The sequence below is a fragment of the Haliotis rufescens genome, unplaced genomic scaffold (assembly GCF_023055435.1).
Source record: "Haliotis rufescens isolate VD_foot unplaced genomic scaffold, xgHalRufe1.0.p SCAF_20, whole genome shotgun sequence".
NCBI lineage: Eukaryota > Metazoa > Mollusca > Gastropoda > Lepetellida > Haliotidae > Haliotis > Haliotis rufescens.
The window spans coordinates 3,321,082-3,341,343 of NW_025963891.1; the positions used below are offsets into that span (position 1 = coordinate 3,321,082).

The 20,262-nt window shown below is 39.6% G+C and overlaps 1 protein-coding gene across 1 annotated transcript in view; it reads left to right on the plus strand.

Annotated features, from left to right (window-relative positions):
• The window catches only part of LOC124142703 (neuronal acetylcholine receptor subunit alpha-10-like), a 77,346-nt gene that overhangs the window by 33,169 nt on the left and 23,915 nt on the right, over positions 1-20,262 (plus strand). The window contains exons 3-5 of the mRNA XM_046511293.2: positions 8,647-8,846; positions 13,573-13,682; positions 17,478-17,932. Coding sequence (XP_046367249.1) covers positions 8,647-8,846; positions 13,573-13,682; positions 17,478-17,932 — 765 coding nt within the window. The remainder of the gene's footprint in view (positions 1-8,646; positions 8,847-13,572; positions 13,683-17,477; positions 17,933-20,262) is intronic.

The window sequence follows — 20,262 nt, forward strand, 5'->3', positions numbered from 1 at the left end:
CAAAGCATCCGCTTCCGTCGTCTTCCCCAACTGGGGGGTCCCTCAGGCCGTCACATCACCATAGTCACGTGTTGTCATCGATAAAGCGTCATCAAGGCATGCTGTACACAACCTATGTTCAGTGTTGAATTCAAAGTACAGACACTTCTACAGTATACAGTGCATGCACACTATGCTATTCACTCTGTATCTTTATACACTCTACACTACAAAATCCATTAAAATGCAAAAAATAATTAGACTTCAATATAAGTGCAACGTGCATTACGATATTCATGTTTTTATGCACAATATTACACTGTGCAATTCGCATTCGAATCAGCCTCTGTACGCTACACAGGCAACATACACTGTATTCAGAACAATCTATATACACTGTACAATAACCATGTTTATACACGTTTCACTACACTGCAATTTGTATACACTTACACCACGATGTAAATACATAATTAATCTATACAATCTAAATACACTGTAACCTTAACAAAACAGTGTACACAAGTATATATCTAAGAGAATAATGCGTGCCAGCTTAATGTGGGCGGAAAGCCCGAAGTGATGCAAAGCCGAAGTGATGCAGGTCCCCAGACGTTTACCACTTCGGTGAAACCCACGTGCACGGGTATGGTGCTGACAAACCTAGAAACAAAATTGGGGTGAACAGGGATTCTAACCCACAATCATGGGTTTCTGGCGTGCCCAGGGGACACAACCTTGCACAGCGAATCGTTGCGTCTTAAACGACTGGGCCACCCGTGCCCCCCCCCCCCCCCCCCCCCCCACCCCCCCCCCCCCCCCCCACCCCCCTCATCACAACACAGAATTATAAACAGTGTACCAATATATTTGTTTTACCCTTAAAATAACATTAGTATACTATGGCATGAACTAGAATGGTGGCTCAACTGCTTTAACTGTGAGCAGTTATATGTTTCACTCGTATCAAGCTATCGCATGTCGCGATATTAACATGAATCCAGGGAGTTGCACATATAACTTTGTTCACTTTTTCTCCATCAGCAGTTTGACACTATAGTCATTGATCACTTCGTTTTTCATCAGACGATGTGTCGTGAAGTCATTACGGGCGTTATTAGTGCTTTAAGAACTGTTCTTGCAGAAGGAAAAAACTAAGCGATGGCATACTCTATCCTTTGGTTTTTGGTTTTAAAATTGCTAAAATATTCAAGCCTTCAAATATGAAAATGTCACGTTGATAGTTGGAAAAATCAGATATTCAGATATACATGTTCCGAAGAAGCAACCACATTGACAACGCGGAAAAGGCACAGGTTCACACGGCATTGAAACGACTGGATCAGTTTATGGAAAGGCGATATGTTGGATTTTTGGACATCATTTTAGTGGATCGTATAAAAAGCGGGTATCATACTGGAATGATATTAAAGGGACATTACGTTTGCTTAGTTTTGAGATAGGTCATTACGTGGGATGAGTGTATAGAGAAAAGAACATGCCTGGTCAGAATATTGAGGGATATCAAGTTGGCCGATTGCTGTAAGAAGACATCGTGTTTGATCCCTGTTGTAAAACGATATCATGCTGGACCAGCGTTGTTAGAAGACATCATATTTAATCACTGAAGAGGGCATCATATTGCAGAATATGATTTTTACCAGTTTTTAAGACGTTGTAATAGGGAATTTTTATCAACGAGAACATAATGTCGGACCAGTGCTTCAAAGACGAGACTCGTCACTATATGGCTGAAATATTGCCGATGTGACGTTAAATCCCAACTCACTCACTCAAAGACGAGATCGTATTGGAGTATTGTATCATGTTGGACATTTTTTCACAGAGAACAAACAGTCGGCCCCATGCTTCAAAGAGGAGATCATGATTGGTGTAAAGTATTTTGATAGTATTAGGAAAAAAAGGACATTATACGTGGATCAGTTGTTATAGGCGGACATCCTATGTGATCACGACCATGGACCTCTACAGAGGGGATCGTAGAGGACAAGTGGTACAAGACAACTTCTTGTCATTAATGTACCATCTGGATCAGTGGAAAAAAAGAATCTCTAATGCTTCACGAACACATGTGGACATCGCAATAACTTTACAATGATTCGTGGGTGTAAATTCAGTTCTTCCATTTTCTTTTAACTATGTTGTTTCGTTTCTTGTGACAGTGGTACGAACATGACTACTCTTAAGGCATTGATGTGATTTTGTACAAAAGAACGACCTATTGGATCGGTGTTACAGTGGGACGCGTTGTTTGATCAGAGTTACAGAAGATATAAATTTGATTCAGTGTTGAGGGAAATCTTCTTGCATCGGTGTTTTACGAGGACACCATTTGGGATCAGTGTCATGGAAGGACGTTATGGTGGACGAATCTTAAATGAGAACTTTATATTACGTCGCCATAATAAAATGACATTACGCTGAATCAGCGTCAGTAAGACCATGGTATTACATCACTATTATAAAGGACATAACATTGGGTCAGTGTGTAATGAGATCATTATATTACATCACTGTAATTATAGGATATTGCATTGGGTCAATATCCAGTGAGACTATTATATTCCATCACTGTAAGAAAGGATATTATTTTGGGTGTTTAACTCAAACTTCCCATTACATCAGCACGTGTTATATACGATCGTTATATAATTATTTCATTCCATTATATTTTATTTTTATCTGATAATAATAATAATAATAATAATAATAATAATAATAATAATAATAATAATAATAATAATAATTAATAGATCCCACCACCCTCACTCTTCCCTCAATCGCTTATATTTACCAATCATTATTGGAGGGCGTGGTTTGATTAACGTTGCGACCCTTCATGATAGAACTGCTTTGTGCACTTTTGCACACATTTATTTGTCTGATGATCCTCTTGTGAAGCATGTCAAGACTCATTGTGAAAACAATGCATTGCACAGTTTAAATGAGCCAAGGACGTGGGACATAATCCCAATGTCAATTTTGATTTTGTTGATGGTTGTGTAGTGCTGGACGGTATAGAAATGAATTTCAACCAAGTGAAGTGTCATATCAAATCGGCCCAGACTCAACTTTTCAAGGAGAGGCTATCAGAACGACCACTGCATCAATTTATGTACAGTGTGTTGAGGAGGTCAGCAACCCTGCAGAGTCCTTCATTTAGATGAGGTCTGATGGCCTGAAAAGTGAAACAGAAGGCTTTCATTTTGCTGCTCAGGGCCAGTCACTTCCCCCTCGAAACCGTCAATGTGTGATTTTGCATCAAGATGTAAATATGGAATGTAGATTATGTAATGAATTTAATGAGACTGTCCAACACATTGCCAGTGGATGCCCAGCTTTGGCACAAACTCAGTATCTTAAGCGACATGATGGGGCTCGATCATTTTATTACCGTCTTCGCCATACTTGTGGTTTTGACACAGAGGTCCATCCATGGTAAGACCCGGAATATGCAGAGGGCGTCATGGAAAATGATAAATACAAAATACTTTGGAATGGGCCCGTTTACAGCCTCAGACGTAATGCGATTGACAAGATACAGGAAAAACATGGCAAATATGCAGACCTCGCTTTCGAAATGTCATTGTTCTCGGTGCCTTGGGTTTCGTACCTCCCAATCTGTTGACTGACATTGGAAGAGTACCCGGGTTTGCTACCAGGATTACAGTCCTTCTGACAATCTGGGTAATGCAGAAGGCTGCAGTGTTTGGGGAGTCTTCACATTCTCCGAAAAGTTCTAGTTGGGTTTGATTAGGCCGCGCTTCCTGGGAGAAGTCCGATTCGTTGTCTGGGCTGTGCGTAGAGGGGGCAAGGGCCCTGAGCTGATGATGAGCCTAACCAGCCTGACTGTGTCAGGGTCACCCACAACCTCTTAGCTGCATTTTATATTTTAAACTGTTAATAATAAAAAAATTATATATCTCTCTAATAAAAACATGTTATTCTGGATCAGTTTAAAATTAGAACATTACATATTGATGTTATTTCACTATAATAATAAGTCGTTATGCTGGATAAGTGTAAAATGAGAACACCAAATAATTATATTTCATGACTTATAATAAAAAGACGTCATTCTCGATCAGTGTTAAATGAAAACACTATATACGTATATCATATCACTGTAATAAAAACACGTTATTCTTGATCTGTTTGAAATGAGAACATTATATGATTAGGTCATGTCACAATAATAAATATGCGTTATTTTGGATCAGTGTAAAGTTAGAACATTATATGATTATATCATATAACAAGAATACAAAGACGTTAATCAGGATCAGTGTTAAACGGGAATATTATCCAACTTTGTCTGAACACTTTTATCAATGGACGTCATAATGAGTCAGTGTTAAATAAGAACAATAGATACAATCACTATGATAAAGGTACTTCTGTCTGTTTGGTTGGTGGTTTGTGGGGCTATTATATCACTTCACTAATCTAAAGGGACTGTTATCAGGTCAATGTTTAGAAGGGAAATAACTGTTGTCATTGTTTAAGGGAGGTGTTTGAGAAATGTCAGCTTATGACCTGGGCAGATATCGAGTGAGATCACTTCACTGTTCAGTTTGGCATTATGCTGCATCAGTTTGAAAGGTGTATCAGTATTCAAAAGGACGACATATTTGATAAGCATGCCGAGCGAGACCTCGGGGGTTGTCCTTCTTTTCGCCTGCTGTATGTCTGACAGAGTCGTTTGTTAATGTAACTGTGAATGGCTGGTAGCTTCTTGATTTCAATAAACAGATTGAGGCTCAGTAGGTTTCTTATGGTTGTCAGTTCGCAGAGGTCTGTATGTATGAATGCATATATGGTGTGAATAAGATCGCAAGTGTTTGTTCGGTAATTTATACCGCTGCATTGAGTGAACATTTCACGTTATTGTCAGTACGCAGAGGTTTGTATGTATGAATGCATATGTGGTGTGAATAAGATCGCAAGTGTTTGTTCGGTAATATATACCGCTGCATTGAGTGAACATTTCACGTTATTGCACTTGGGCGTGTCATTGTAGTAGCACTTTTGTTCAGTCCAATAATGTAAATGCATGGTGACATTACCGTACTAAACAGTCAAGTATTGTATAAAGGAACTGCAATATTGCATGCATGACAGTACCAGTGAAATATGTTACGTTAGATCTACTTTTATGACTTATCGTGTGTATTGTGTGTGGCAGTGTTTTAAGTCAGTACTAATGCATTGTATGACAGATGTACGATGAACACCGTTACAATTTTGCACAACTCGGTATTAAGGACCACTGCGGTCATATTCTATGGCAGTATTAGGCTAATCCTGGGCAGTACTATAGTACTACTGACGTGCCTCTGCCTTTTGTTAGAACAGCTTGACTGGAGAGTTGGAGGGCCTGTTTATCGATTCGAAGCTCTTCTCTTTGATCTACCATCAACTTATTTAAGCGCAGTTTGCTTCACCTTTGTGAAATAATGAATCATAATTTGACATTGAAAGCCAACCAGACGAGACATTTCATTAATGTTACAGTTGCGAACTGAAGGAATATTGTCGTGCACATTTGACCTCCAATCATTGCCCATAATTAAGCTTTTCCAATTGCATTGTGCTGCTAATGAACGTCATAAACATGTTCCTTGACGTTTTAATTATTTGTGTCACAGCAGCAAACCGAGTGTTCTTAAAGCGTGCTGGGTTGCCAGGAGCAATATAGGCGTATATCTTGGGACCAGAGTTAGTACTTTGGCATTTCCATACCCCCTGCCTTGCTGAAATATTTTAGGATGGATAGACGAAACGTCTCGACTTCGTACAATTTTATGTTATGTGTACCTGGACAGGCACTGAGATAGAGAGAATGTGACGATATGACGTCACTATGCAAACGCGTTCTCAACAGCTATTGACGTCAGATATGACATGACCAATTTGAGCATATTCAGCCGGAGGGAATAATGAGTCTGCGAAATGTCAGATCGAAATCGAATGTCCAATTTAGACATGCTGAATCTCTGATGAATTATACCACATTTTGGGTGTACGGATTCTGTTTCATATCATTTATGCTAGGTTTTGGGTGTACGGATCCTGTTTCATATCATTTATGCTAGGTTTTGGGTGTACGGATCCTGTTTCATATCATTTATGCTAGGTTTTGGGTGTACGGATTCTGTTTCATATCATTTATGCTAGGTTTTGGGTGTACGGATCCTGTTTCATATCATTTATGCTAGGTTTTGGGTGTACGGATCCTGTTTCATATCATTTATGCTAGGTTTTGGGTGTACGGATCCTGTTTCATATCATTTATGCTAGGTTTTGGGTGTACGGATCCTGTTTCATATCATTTATGCTAGGTTTTGGGTGTACGGATCCTGTTTCATATCATTTATGCTAGGTTTTGGGTGTACGGATTCTCTGTCATGTCATTGAATATGCCCATATTTGGTACGCCAAACCTTGGTTAAGTGTGAATTATGCCACAATTTGGGTGCACAAAGTCTCTGAAATGGCATATAGAATATGCCACATTTTTTGTACACCACGTCCGTGTTATGCGTGAGGGATTATGTCCCACTGGGGTAAACGGATTCTCTTTTATTTGAATATTCCCCATTTGAATACACTGTGTCCCTGTTACGTCAGCTGCAGTGGGTTGGGTTACGCTTTCTGCAGTCGGTGTAACCAGGGAGAGATTTGTTACAATGTTTATGTTGTCGGCTTTAAACAGAACATTGCACCTTCGGATGAGGAGTCCTCTGTAGTAATTGACAAGAGTTTACAAATACATGTTATATCTCTTCTGAACAACATCTTAATTACTTTTAATTCTCTTTGAACGAAATTACTGAATTAAGAATTAATGGGTCCCCCGTTGATTATTTTGGAGAACAAAGGCGTATGCTAACATTGAGAAAAAAATCAATAAAATATCCTCGCACGAAGCAATGGCTTCCGCTGGACGTTTATCTCCTGGGGGTACAGCAGCAAACATCCCAAATCGTTGTTGCAACTCGAATGAACATGAGCCCGTTTATCATTTGTTTTTTTAAGGAATGAGTTCTCGTGGTCAATTCTGAGGGAGACGACCACCTCTTGATAACGAGTTTGAGAACGAAGTGACAACACTGCCGTTATGGAGGTCCCTCTGTAGGGAGTGGTGCCTGGCCCTTGCGCAGCAATACAATACATATGCAATGGCTCCTCGTCCATTTCCTTTATAATTTGATTACGAGTTGCAGCGAAAGGAAAACATTAGTCTGTCAAACCAAGAATTTCTACCTAACGGACAACAATTATTCACGGTGAAACTTTGAATCAAAATTTCTAATTCTACTATCGCGTGTTAAAGGAACATATACCCCACACGTTACGTGTTAAGTGAGAATATATACCAGGAACTGCATGAACAGTGAATGTTCACCAGTCCTGTGTTATACAGTGTGTCGTATCCCAGCTATATATATGTGCTATGAAGATACATAGTTTCATATACATGACATGTTATAACATGTGCACGTATCCACCTGGCATTCAGTGTATATATATAGGTAGATACTTGCACGTTATAACATGTTATGTACATGAAACTATGTATCTTCATGTAACGTACAGCATACGATACAATACTACCGTATGTGTGCTATTTGAATATTAACACTAGGCTGTAGATGATGGCGAAGAAGATGATGATGATGATGATGATGATGATGATGATGATGATGATGATGATGATGATGACGATGCAATGATGATGACGATGCAATGATGGTGATGATGGTGCTCATTCTATTTCATTTTACTTATATTATCAAAATTCATCCGAATAATTGTCGGAATATTTTCCCCGAACACGTCCTTAAAACGTTTGGAACTGATTCAAATGGGAAAGAACGACTAATATTCTGAACAGTGCTGCGAATACTTAAACGAAATTGATGCAAGGAAGCACTTTTTAACGATAACGATCCATGCTAAGTTGGTGCGTATGTATTCGTAGATGTGTTGTCCCCATTCTCTCCAGGCTTCCATTTTATGACATTAAGATCAAATGCCACAGAAGAAATAGCACTCTGCGGTACTGACGTCATCATCTGCGGTTACATCTGCCAAAATTACAGTAAATTACTATCCCTGCAGTGGATCATTTTTCTTTAATAGTGAAATGGTTTGGGACCTAAGCGTGATCTATTATGGTTCATGCAATGTAATTACAATATACAGTGTTGCTGAACTTATGACAATCAATATATACTGATGCACATAAATAACGGAACTCGATTAAAGTAGGCATAACTGTGCATGTATTGTAATCTCTCTAAGTGGTATTTTGAAAGCTGTGGTATCGGTACAGATTGGATTAATCTACGGATTTCAACTTATATTATTCATTTAATGCGATGTTACGGTACAAGTAGTTCTATCACCCACAGGAGGCTCCTGAAACTGTGCCAAACGTTGCATCGACGTCTATAAGTTACCCCTGTGTTCAGTATTTGTATTTACAGGTACATTTCAATACCAGTGTGTATTTATAGGATGTGTTGCTATGTAAAAGTAGTAATGTATTTTGTATAGGTTTCTAACTGATATGTACAGCTATCGCCCAGTCTCGTAGAACCGCTGTATTTTTATGGTAAAAATGATTCATTTTTTCTGCAGCCCAGATTGACATCCACCCATCAGATGAGGATAGACTCATCAAGATCCTTCTGTCTCGATATAAGCGCCGAGGAAAATACGGGCGACCGGTGAAACACTTCAATGACACCGTCAAAATTTCCTTCAACATCCAACTTATACAAATTATGGACCTTGATGAGAGAAATCAAGTGCTTACGCTCAACGTCTGGGATAGATACGTGAGTACCACTTATCCTTGTTTAGCATCTGTGTGTTGTACTTTTATATACATACCCATGTGTTCTAACTGTTTAGTAGCTACGTTTGTGCCATTACTATCAACATTTATATACGTACACTTAATCCTGAGAGATTCTTGGGCTTCGGCCCTGCCCCATCCTGAAGCACATGTAGCAGATGTGGTGTCTCCTTGGGCAAATGTCTTTCAAAATGTGCCTCTGTTCAACCGGCACTGAAAATGGGTACCCGATGGGATGAAATGGAAATGAAACTTTTAACCTTCTAGCGCCTAACAAGGAAGTTGGGTGTATACTCCGTAGGGAGCTGAGAATGAAAATCGAGTGCACTGATCCAGTGACTGGAGTAATAATGTAAGCGCTTTGTGTGCATGGAGGCTAGCGCACTATAAGTACCCTATATAATAATTATTTTATATTCAGATTGAAAAAAAATAAATACAGCAAAAGGGGTTTGGGTGATCCTGACACAGTCAGGGTGGTTAGGCTCGTCATCAGCTCAGGGCCCTTGCTTCCTGTACACGCAGCCCAGACAGCGAATGGGACTTCTCCCAGGGAGCGCTGTCTCGTCGAACCCATTCAGAACTTTTCTGAGAATGTGAAAATGACCAAGATTGTCAGAAGGGCTGTATTTGTGGCAGCAAACCCGGGTACTCTCCCAATGTCAGACAACAAAGGTATTAAAGAACCAAGAACAATGGGGAGTCGGATAACTTGGTACTTGAGATGCGAGCGTGACATTTCGAAAGTGAGGTCAGCATATTCGCCATGTTTTTCCTTAATCTTGTTAGTCACATTAGTGTCAAAAGGGACAGAAAATTCAATAATATGAATGATTTCATTGCATTTATAAAAAAAGGCCAAGATCAGGTTTGTTGGCCTGGATACGTCTGAGGCTGTATACGAGCATATTTCAAAGAAGTTCATATTTATCATTTTCCCTCTACATATTCTGGATCGACCTCTGTGTCAAAACCACAAGCACGGCGAGAAGGTAATAAAAGGATCGAGCAACGCCATTATGTCGCTTAAGATACTGTGTTTGTGCCAAAGCAGGGCATCCACTGACAAATTTGTTCCCAATGCTTATTCATTAACTTGCCATTTATTCGTAGTACTGCTGGCCGTCCTGTTGATTTCGCACACTCAAGTTGTGTTTAGTTGAGTTGGTACGTCCCAAATATTCTTGGATGGGTTCTGTGCCCCCCCCCTGGGGCAAGTCCTGTCTCCAGTGTTGTTAGTTTGTATACCGGAGAGAGGCTGACTGGGCTGCGGAGTTAAAAGATGACTGTAACCCAGTATTGAACCAGTTTCGGGGAGGGGTAGGGGGTATGGGATAGGGGGGTTACATGTTTAGTAGCTACCTTTGTGTTATAACGTGCAACAGTTATTTACGTATCATGTTATTACCATTAACAGTTATATACTGTCCTGTAGAACGGTTAATAATGTACCTTTTTGTTACGTACGATCATTTTTTTCAGTAAAACCAAAAACATACGTACCCTTGTGTTTTGACAATAAACACTTACAAGACTCATGTTTCAAGCATAAACAAGCGCATACATACCACCATGTTTTCATTTTAAACAAATACATGCGTATCCTTGTGTTTCATCTATATTCTTTCCTCTTGTTTTTTTTCATACGTGGCCTTGGGATTCAACAATATGATGTTATTGCTAGACCAATATGAATACCCTGGGTTAAAACAGTAAACAGTTACATGACTCACGCGTTGTCAACTAGAAACAATTAAGCGAGAATCCTCCATGTTATAGCTACCCATTGAATGATGAAGTGATTAAGCGGTGAACATGTACATTTAGTGGAGCCCATTCTTCGTGTACGTCGTCATATTAAAGATATTATCAGCCACTCATTCACGTAATATTGTTAGTTCACGAACCGGGATGAGCTTTAGTCATTACGGGATCCTCGTAGTCTTCATCTCCCGCCCGACTTGCCTCGCTGACACTTTGCATTGATGGTCATATTCATGGCTTTCGCCAGTCACTTCAAATCGTCTCCATCGGACGTTACACGGCTCTGAATAGCTAAACTCGTGAAGGTGTTAGTGTTTGTGAAATATGAAGAAACCGTTATTGGCGAAGCTTGTGCATGAAACAGGCCAGAGGATTCTATTCAAAATAATTTGACAAGTCAATTACAAGGAGCTAGTTTGAACAAGCTTCCTAACACGTTGTATATTAAGTAAGGAAAAGAATATTAATTCACCAAGTTGTTATACAGATACGGTTTCTTTCTTCAATGTGCAAACTGTGTTTAAGGATAATTTAGAGAAGGAGATAGAACGTGGGAGGTTGAATGACAGTGAAGAGACGTAGGACACGCGAGAAGCTGGAAAGATGTGAGGTGAAATGGAGTTTAACGTCCAAAATTATTGCACTTTTATAGCGACGTGCATGCACGTGTGTGTCTGTGTGGCTGTTAGAACTAGTTCGGACTGATGCCGATTTATAGTGCTAGCCCACTGAGATACCATGCCACAGTTTTACATGAATACCCCACTCAGACACAGTATACTGACTCCGAGCCGACCAGTCCTTGTTTTAGCCCCTTAATGTCGAGCGCCAGACAGGGTAACAACAAGTATCATCTTTTAACGTCCTTTGGTATGACGCGGCTTGGTGTCGAGACCCGGATCTTCTGCTCTCCGGGCGGACACTCTACCACAAGACCAAGGAGGCGGTCAGCTGGAAAGAAGGGGAGGAGAGAAAGGTAACAGAGAAGATAAGGACAGAGGAAGAGTAAGGGAGGGTGAAGACAGGAAAGAGAAGTACGACACGCGAGAAGCTGGAAAAATGATTGAATATTATTTTACGCCGCATCAGCAATTTTCCAGCTATACAAGAGAAAAGTTACCGCGAAGATGAGGACAGAGGAAGAGTAGAGCGAAAGTAATAGGAACGAGTCGGTGGGGTAGAAAACCCTGTTATAACACGACGTTCAGCTCAATTTGGGAGGCAAATCCGAGTTCAAGTTGGTTGTAGTTGTTTACCGCCTCAGGGAAACCGACGAGCATGGCTACGATACTAACAAACCAAGGATCGTTATCAGGGTGTTCTGTGATCTATCAGAGAATCCCTGCACGGATGAGGGAGGCAACTCTGTAGAAAAAAATCGGAGTTGACGCTGGTCGTAGACATTTACCGCCTGAGGAAACCGACGAGCATGGATACAATACTGACAAATCAAGGCTCATAACCAGGGTATATCTGTAATGCGAACCCATAATCAGAGGATCCCTGCACGGATGAGGGAGGCAACTCTGTAGAAAAAAATCCGAGTTGACGCTGGTCGTAGACTTTTACCGTTTTAGGAAACCGACGAGCATGGATACAATACTGACAAATCAAGGCTCATAACCAGGGTATATCTGTGATGCGAGCCCATAATTAGAGGATCCCTGCACGGATGAGGGAGGCAACTCAAATTACGAGGGCTAAGACCACAGTCCGAATGTTGTTTGAATATAGGGTGGACATAAGAAGATGAGAAGTAGAAGGTCTACGAGAGACACGAGAAGGATGAGTAGGACGTGCAAACATAATAACACGAGGAAACACCCTTAAATGGATGCCTAGAAAAGGGCCAATGACAGTGTGTACGTAGAGGTATGGGGTGTAGAGAAGGGGGAGTTCACACTCAACACTAAGCCTTCTGAAGAAGCTTCTCTAGCAGTTCAATGAGTGAGTGAGTGAGTGAGTTGGGCTTAATGACGTTTTAACAGTTATTCTTCAGCTCAGTGTAGAAGGAAACTCGAGCCGATGCAGGTCGTAACTTTGGCGAACCCAATGACCACGGACATGGTGCTAACAAATCAATGACCAAACGGTACGGACCTGGGATATGAACAAACTTACTGCGGATCGTGGGACGACAAACGGATAAATCTTTGAGTAGCGAATTCCTACGCGGCCCGTGCCACCATAGTTTCATGAAACACTGGCAAGTACCAACAGATTAGCAAGTCTGGAAGTAAGCTGAAAGTAAAGTAAAAGAAAATTAAGCGAAACCTTCCAACTTTCGGCATCACCTGGCTCGGCGTATTTCAGTACTGCGAAAAAGGAACGTGGTAAAATGGCGTACCAGTGCATTTCGATATATCGCACATACAATCGTTTACAAATATGGGCATACGATTTGCGGTGGAGACAATATATGCTGAACCTATCAATCGCATGTGTTTGTTTATATACTTCTACACAAAACGTCAGGGAATGGAGTAGATTTTACACGTTTTGTAATCCAACATCGTTGCCATTCCTTCATCTATGCTTGGTTATTTACTTATACACGAAGGTGTACAGTTAAAATGGTATTTCTGTGAAAAAATGGTTTTGGAATACATTAAGTATTATGCGACCCGTAAAGATTCGGGTCTTCAGCAACCCATTCTTGCCGTAAAAGGCAACTATGCTTGTCAAAACAGACGACTAACGGGATCGGGTGGTCAGGCTCGCTGACTTGGTTGATGAAAGTCATCGTATCCCAATTGCGTGGATTGATGTTAACGATGTCAGTCACTGGATTGTCTGATTCAGACTCGATTATTTACAAACTGCCTTCATAAAGCTGGAATATTGCTGAGTGCGGCGTAAACAACAAATAAACAAAAAACAAAAATTAAGTATTTTGTACATGCGGAGCCTTACTTCATTCATACTTTGTTTCTTCCTTTCAGAATTGGTATGACGAGTATTTGAAATGGATTCCTTCGGAATGGGGAGGCGTGAACAAAGTGAGGATACCGCCCAGTAAAATTTGGACCCCCGACATTCGACTGTATAACTAGTAGGTGTATATGATTTTATATTACAGCGGCAATTACTGACTCAAAGAGCGACATTACTGAGTGGAATACACATATAATAATATGAATAATGGTTAACCAAATAAACATCCCTTGGTACGAAATATATGTTCAGACAAAGCATTTATGGTTTGACAAATTGTATTATAGCTCAGCTGGTAGATCAGCTGATCTATTGTGATGACCCTGTGTTCGTTGCCCCTAAGAATGGACCATTGAAATTTGAACGGCTCCGTTACTGAGCCAGTTATGCAATGTTTGGGTGATAAGGTAAAAGTGCGTTTTCGTTACTGTATTTGTTTATTTACCCCGTTTTATCTTTTAATTGTGATTGCAAGCATCAAGGATATCGCCTGATTTAAATTTCAATGAGGATGCTGCAACGAACCATGTCCGCCATCATGCTGAGACCCCCATTTTAAACCCTTTTGGTATTTGAGAAGCGATATTTTCGTGCATATGAAATCTGAATTTGGTTGTTGATCCAATTTGAGCTTTAAAGCCTGCCTACTTCAGTGTAATTTGAAATCAAAGCGTTAAATCCTCTGGGTATTCATACTCTAATGAACAGAAACGGAATCCAAAAACAATGAAAACAAATGCCCTGAAACCTAAAAAACCATTTCCTCCAGATGTTCGCAGGACGATACACCATGCCTTGACGTCATGCGCGAAGGTCAAGGTTATATACAGCATGCCCTTGAAGAAATTATTGTTCATGAAACAGTGTCTTACAATTGTTTTAACGAGGACGACAATCCTGTGTCAAGTGTTTAGGTTACATCGTCGGAAAACGGAACTGTCAGTTATATACACAATTACATAAGCTACAAGACAGGTGTGTCACTGACACAGAGATGGTTGCTATGGTCTGTACCCAAGACCTAGAAAATAAATTAAATATCCCAACTCAAGTCTAGAATTATTTGGCAAGTCTAGTTTGCTTCAGGTCTGATCATTGTTCTGATCTCCTTTTGGATTATACTTTGTAGATATATATTTTTTAATAAGATAATTTTATTTCTGGGACTAAATGGCAGTTTACGTCACGGTGAAACGCTGATTGACATGCTAATAACGGTACTAATCATATTTATTTTCCAAATTAAACCCAAAGAGAACTTGTAATCAAGAACAACTTAGGTTCCAAAATACGCAGGTAACGAACTTCCTTCACCTGCATGTTGTCAATATATAATGCATTTAAGTGCTATTGTGTGAAGTATTTCTTTACGTTATCTCACGTCTAATCAGAAGATACGTTAATCAATCAACGGTATAATTTGATAATTGGAGGGATAGATTAATTTGTTTAGTTTCTGCTTCGAGTCAAGCTAATCAGATTACTGATAAAAAGTGAAGAACATGAGTAATTTGAATACTACAGCGTATCTGTGCTGCTGAAAAAACTCTACACTGCGGCAATAACTACGTGTTATGTGTTTGAAACAGAATTCTGCCCCTGAACTATGTGTGTTCAGATTATGGGATGTGTAAGGCCAGCTGAGGGAAATTCCTACAGGGATTCTAATGTTACTATCACATGTGTATTTATTGAGTAAGATGGTAAGGTATTACGTTGTTTTTTGAAATATGAAACTAATATGACAGCGAATGGGCATTGTATATTGATTTAGGTGGGAAAAGAACCCATGGCTTCTACCTTTCGAACGAACGCTTTAACCAAGAGCCTACCTCGACTCCAAGTCACTGCATATCGCCCTATTCTTACATATTCTCAAGTGAACTTACGCTTTGTTGACGTTCAGTGTCCATTGTTGTTTGCTTAAATATGACGGATTATGTAATTTAAACAGATGGATTACACATAAACGTTGCATCGATATTTACTATTAATGATTGTCTATTCGGATTATCGTCACATATTTACCTACTGATCTACGTACAGCAACAAATCGCTCAAAATACACGTGCATATTGACCATCATACACCTATATATTGACCACCAAACACCTAAATTTTAATCATAATACACCTGCATTTTGACCATGATACACCTGTATAATTATCATCGTACACCCGTATAATTATCATCATACACCTGTATAATTATCATCAGACACCCGTATAATTATCATCATACACCCGTATAATTATCATCATACACCTGTATAATTATCATCATACACCTGTATAATTATCATCATACACCTGTATAATTATCATCATACACCCGTTTAATTACCATCATACACCCGTATAATTATCACCATACACCGATATATTTATCATCATACATCTGTATAATTATCATCATACACCCGTATAATTATCATCATACACCCGTATAATTATCATCATACACCCGTATAATAACCATCATACACCTGTATAATTATCATCATACACCCGTTTAATTATCATCATACACCCGTATAATTATCATCATGCATCTGTATAATTATCATTATACACCTGTATAATTATCATCATACATCTGTATAATTATCATCATACATCTGTATAATTATCATCATACATCTGTATAATTACCATCATACACCTGTATAATTATCATCAAACACCCGTAAAATTATCATCATACACCCGTATAATTATCATCATACATCTGTATAATTATCATCATACATCCTATCATTCACCTGCATACTTGCCATCTTATTGAAGCTCATGCACGTGACCCACTTAATGATTATCGAAAACGTCCTACTTGATCGTGACATACCGTATACTAATCATGATGCAACCTGTATTCATAATGACACATTCAGTATTGATAACGACACACCAACGTGATGATAATGATACGCCCCTGTATTCACCATGATATACCCTACAGTGATCACATGCACCTTTTTCTTCACACCTCACAATAATTGCCATACACACTATCATTGATTATTAATCTCGTAATGTGTCATATTTAGTCCAGTTGCATGTCGCCAACAAAGCTCAAGTTCAATTCAGTAATACCCTCGTCTCAAAACGATTTGGCAGCTCTAAACGAACATATAATTAAATATATGTCTACAGCTTACTTTTTTGGATTGGGGGCGGTGGGGAAGCCGAATGGTTAAAGCGTTCGCTCGTCACGCCAAAGACCGGGGTTCGATGCTCCAGATGGTGAAAATGTATAAAGCCGATTTCTGGTGTCCCCCGCCGTGATATTGCTCGAATATTACTAATATGGGCATAAAACCATTTCGCTTACTCATTGTTTTGATTGCGGGTGGCCCTTTTTACGTTTCCGATGTGTTGTTTGTCACTGACCACGGATACATAGATGCAACTAATACACATCAACCTGAGATGACTTTATTAAATGATATCCTAGGTTGATCGTAATTAACAGTAAATGGGAGGCAGGTCACTTACATTCTGGGGAACACTAATAAAAACCGAATATCCTAGAATAAAGGCCTGCCTTTGTAACACGTTGGGCCAACAAACATCCACCCAAAAATAAACGCCTGCTCTGAATTTATGTAAGACGATGCCTCGAATACAGGAACAATGCAATTACGTAATGGTGTATTTTCAAAATGTTTTTCTTTTAATGTTATGGCTGAATGGAATGAGGTACATTTATCTCTTGTTTTTATATGTTTTGGTCTGTTACCTTAAAGCTTCAACACTCTCATCTCCGAGAAAAATAAACGCATGCGTCGAATCGTGTTTTGTGTTTGGACCTTCCGAAAAGTACACCTTTGAGTTTTATTTAAGGATTTACGGTAATGCTATTGTCCTTCAACTTGATGTATAACCCACTAAAAGACATTCTGCTCTGCTTCAGTGCTGACGAGAGGCTGGAGGAACACAGGGACGCCTTGTGCCAAATAGAAAGTACCGGCCTCATTATATGGTTGCCTCAAGCAGTGTATAAAAGCTCGTGTGAAATTGATGTATCAGCATTTCCGTTTGATATACAGAATTGCCATTTAAAGTTTGGTTCGTGGACGTATGATCAATCTAAAGTGGATCTAGAACTTGTGGGTAACACGGAGGAGATAGACCTGAGCGAATATGTGGTGTCTAATGCGTGGAACATACTGTCAGCTCCGGCCAAGAGGAACGAGGTGTCCTACTCGTGTTGTCCAGAGCAATACGTCGACCTGACCTTCCGACTCATCTTCCAGCGTCGCTCTGTACTGTACAACTATATTCTCATTCTACCATGTATCCTGCTCACCTCGCTCACACTCGTGCTCTTCTGGATCCCACCCGAATCTCCAGCCAAGCTAATGTTGGGTAGGTACCACCACATTGTTCGCAGGGGAGTCTATGTATGTCATGTTGGATGGGTACTTGAAAGCAGTGTGTGCCTTGTGTGCTTGGAAACTTGTCAACATTGTATATCTAATGTTCAGTTGATGATATGGTGCAGTGCATGTTGGGTGGTACTTGTGCATAGTGTTTTGTTATGTTAGTTTGGGACAGTGTATTGTAAAGCTAGGTCGGTACTTCTGTCGAGTGAGGATCTTAAGTACTGGTTCCTGATCACCATACGTATCTCATGCAGGATAGGTAGTATGTGTGTTCAGGGCGCATCTCATGATGGGAGAGTTCATGTCCATGGGGCGCATCTTATGATGGTAGATTTCATGTGTACAGGGCGCATCTGATTATGGTAGAGTTCATGCGTACAGGGCATATCTCATAATGGTAGAGTTCATGTGCACAGGGCACATCTCATAATGGTAGAGTTCATGTGTACAGGGCATATCTCATAATGGTAGAGTTCATGTGCACAGGGCACATCTCATAATGGAAGAGTTCATGTGTACAGGGCATATCTCATAATGGTAGAGTTCATGTGTGCAGGACGCATCTTATGATGGTAGGGTTCATGTGCACAGGGAGTATATCATGATGGTAGAGTTCATGTGTGCAGGGCGCATCTTATGATGGTAGAGATCATGTGCACAGGGCACATCTCATGATGGTAGGGTTCATGTGCACAGGGAGTATATCATGATGGTAGAGTTCATGTGTGCAGGGCACATCTTATGATGGTAGAGGTCATATGTGCAGTGCGCATCTTATGATTGTAGAGATCATGTGCACAGGGCGCATTTCATGACGGTAGAGTTCATGTGTACAGGGCACATCTTATGCTGAAAGGTTTCATGTGTACAGGGCACATCACTTGATGGTAGAGTTCATGTATACATATGAGGTTTCATGTGCACAAGGCGTATTTGTTGAAGCGTATCTCATATTGTGTAAGTTCATATTTACAATGTGTTTCATATGCATCAAATGTGGTCACCTGATCTGGTCCAGTCTGAACGTAAACCGATTTTAATTTAATGCCTTTTATTTTTATTCATATCGTTAAAATAACTTCACCTAAATATTTGCAAATTATCAATCTATTGCAAATGTATATTTCATCTGACTGGCAGAGGTCGAAATACCGATCCATATCAGAGCTAGATGTGTGACATGTCCTGAAGCGTGCACATTGTGTGGCGTTTCAAATGTCATACATATTGATGAAGTGCTAATTTATTTGAACATTGGATTTGAAATAAATCTAATTGAGTATTTCCCAACCAGCCCGGACTTGCTTAAATTGTTGATCATGTTGCTGTTTGATCGGTTACCAGCAATGTGCTTACTGAGTAAAAAATAGCCCTATTCAAAATAATAGTTCACCTGGACAGAAGGCGCATATGAACTCTCCGTTCTACTTTCTTTGGTGAGAAGGTTTTACATTTTTAACCTACTCTTTGAAACCTTAGGGCTGTTACAAATGAAACTGAAAGTACAATGATAGCAGTGATACGAATTATGATTAACCATATACATGATTGTATAATTATGTAAGGATATGGTAGTATGAAGGTCCTTTTAAGCTATCTACAAATGTGAATAATATTTAAAATTAGAGATATGAAATTATCAGATATGTCAAAATTGCTGACAAATATCCAGTTTTCTTTCGTACACCTGCACGATTTGGACTTTTGGCATGGTCAAATACACGAATGTTGCTAAAATGAGGGAAAAAGGCAGATTTCAAATGAAAATTCAAGTATCACCAAGTACGAGACCCATGAGGAATTTGTGCCATATGCCATGTTTTATGTATCATCTGCTGTGAAAAATCAGATTGAGTCAAAGAATTACTCCCCGATGTTCAAATATGAGAGAAATATCATGTTCATGAAAAATCAGCCGGCCTTCCTGAGCATGTTATGTTGTCATGAGTCCCAACCACGGAAAATGGTGAAATGAACAGAGTCTTGGTTTCTGTCATACGAACATATCGGATAGCTTTCATAATTATCAAAATATGGCCACTAGTCTACCTTGATGTTTGTTAATCTGTCAATAGTTTATATACTTTTCTGCACATTGGATTCAGGTCTTATTAAAGTAAATTATTTATCCTTATGGTATATTGACAAGTCGTTGTCTGTTATTAATGTGTGAACAAAAACGTCATTTGAAACTAAAGCAAATTGGCAGCGATGTTTAAAAATGCGCACTCCAAATCAATACATAATTATGACGCGATCTGAAACTTTGCATATTCAGATGTTAACCTGACTGGAACCGGATATGATAGTGAT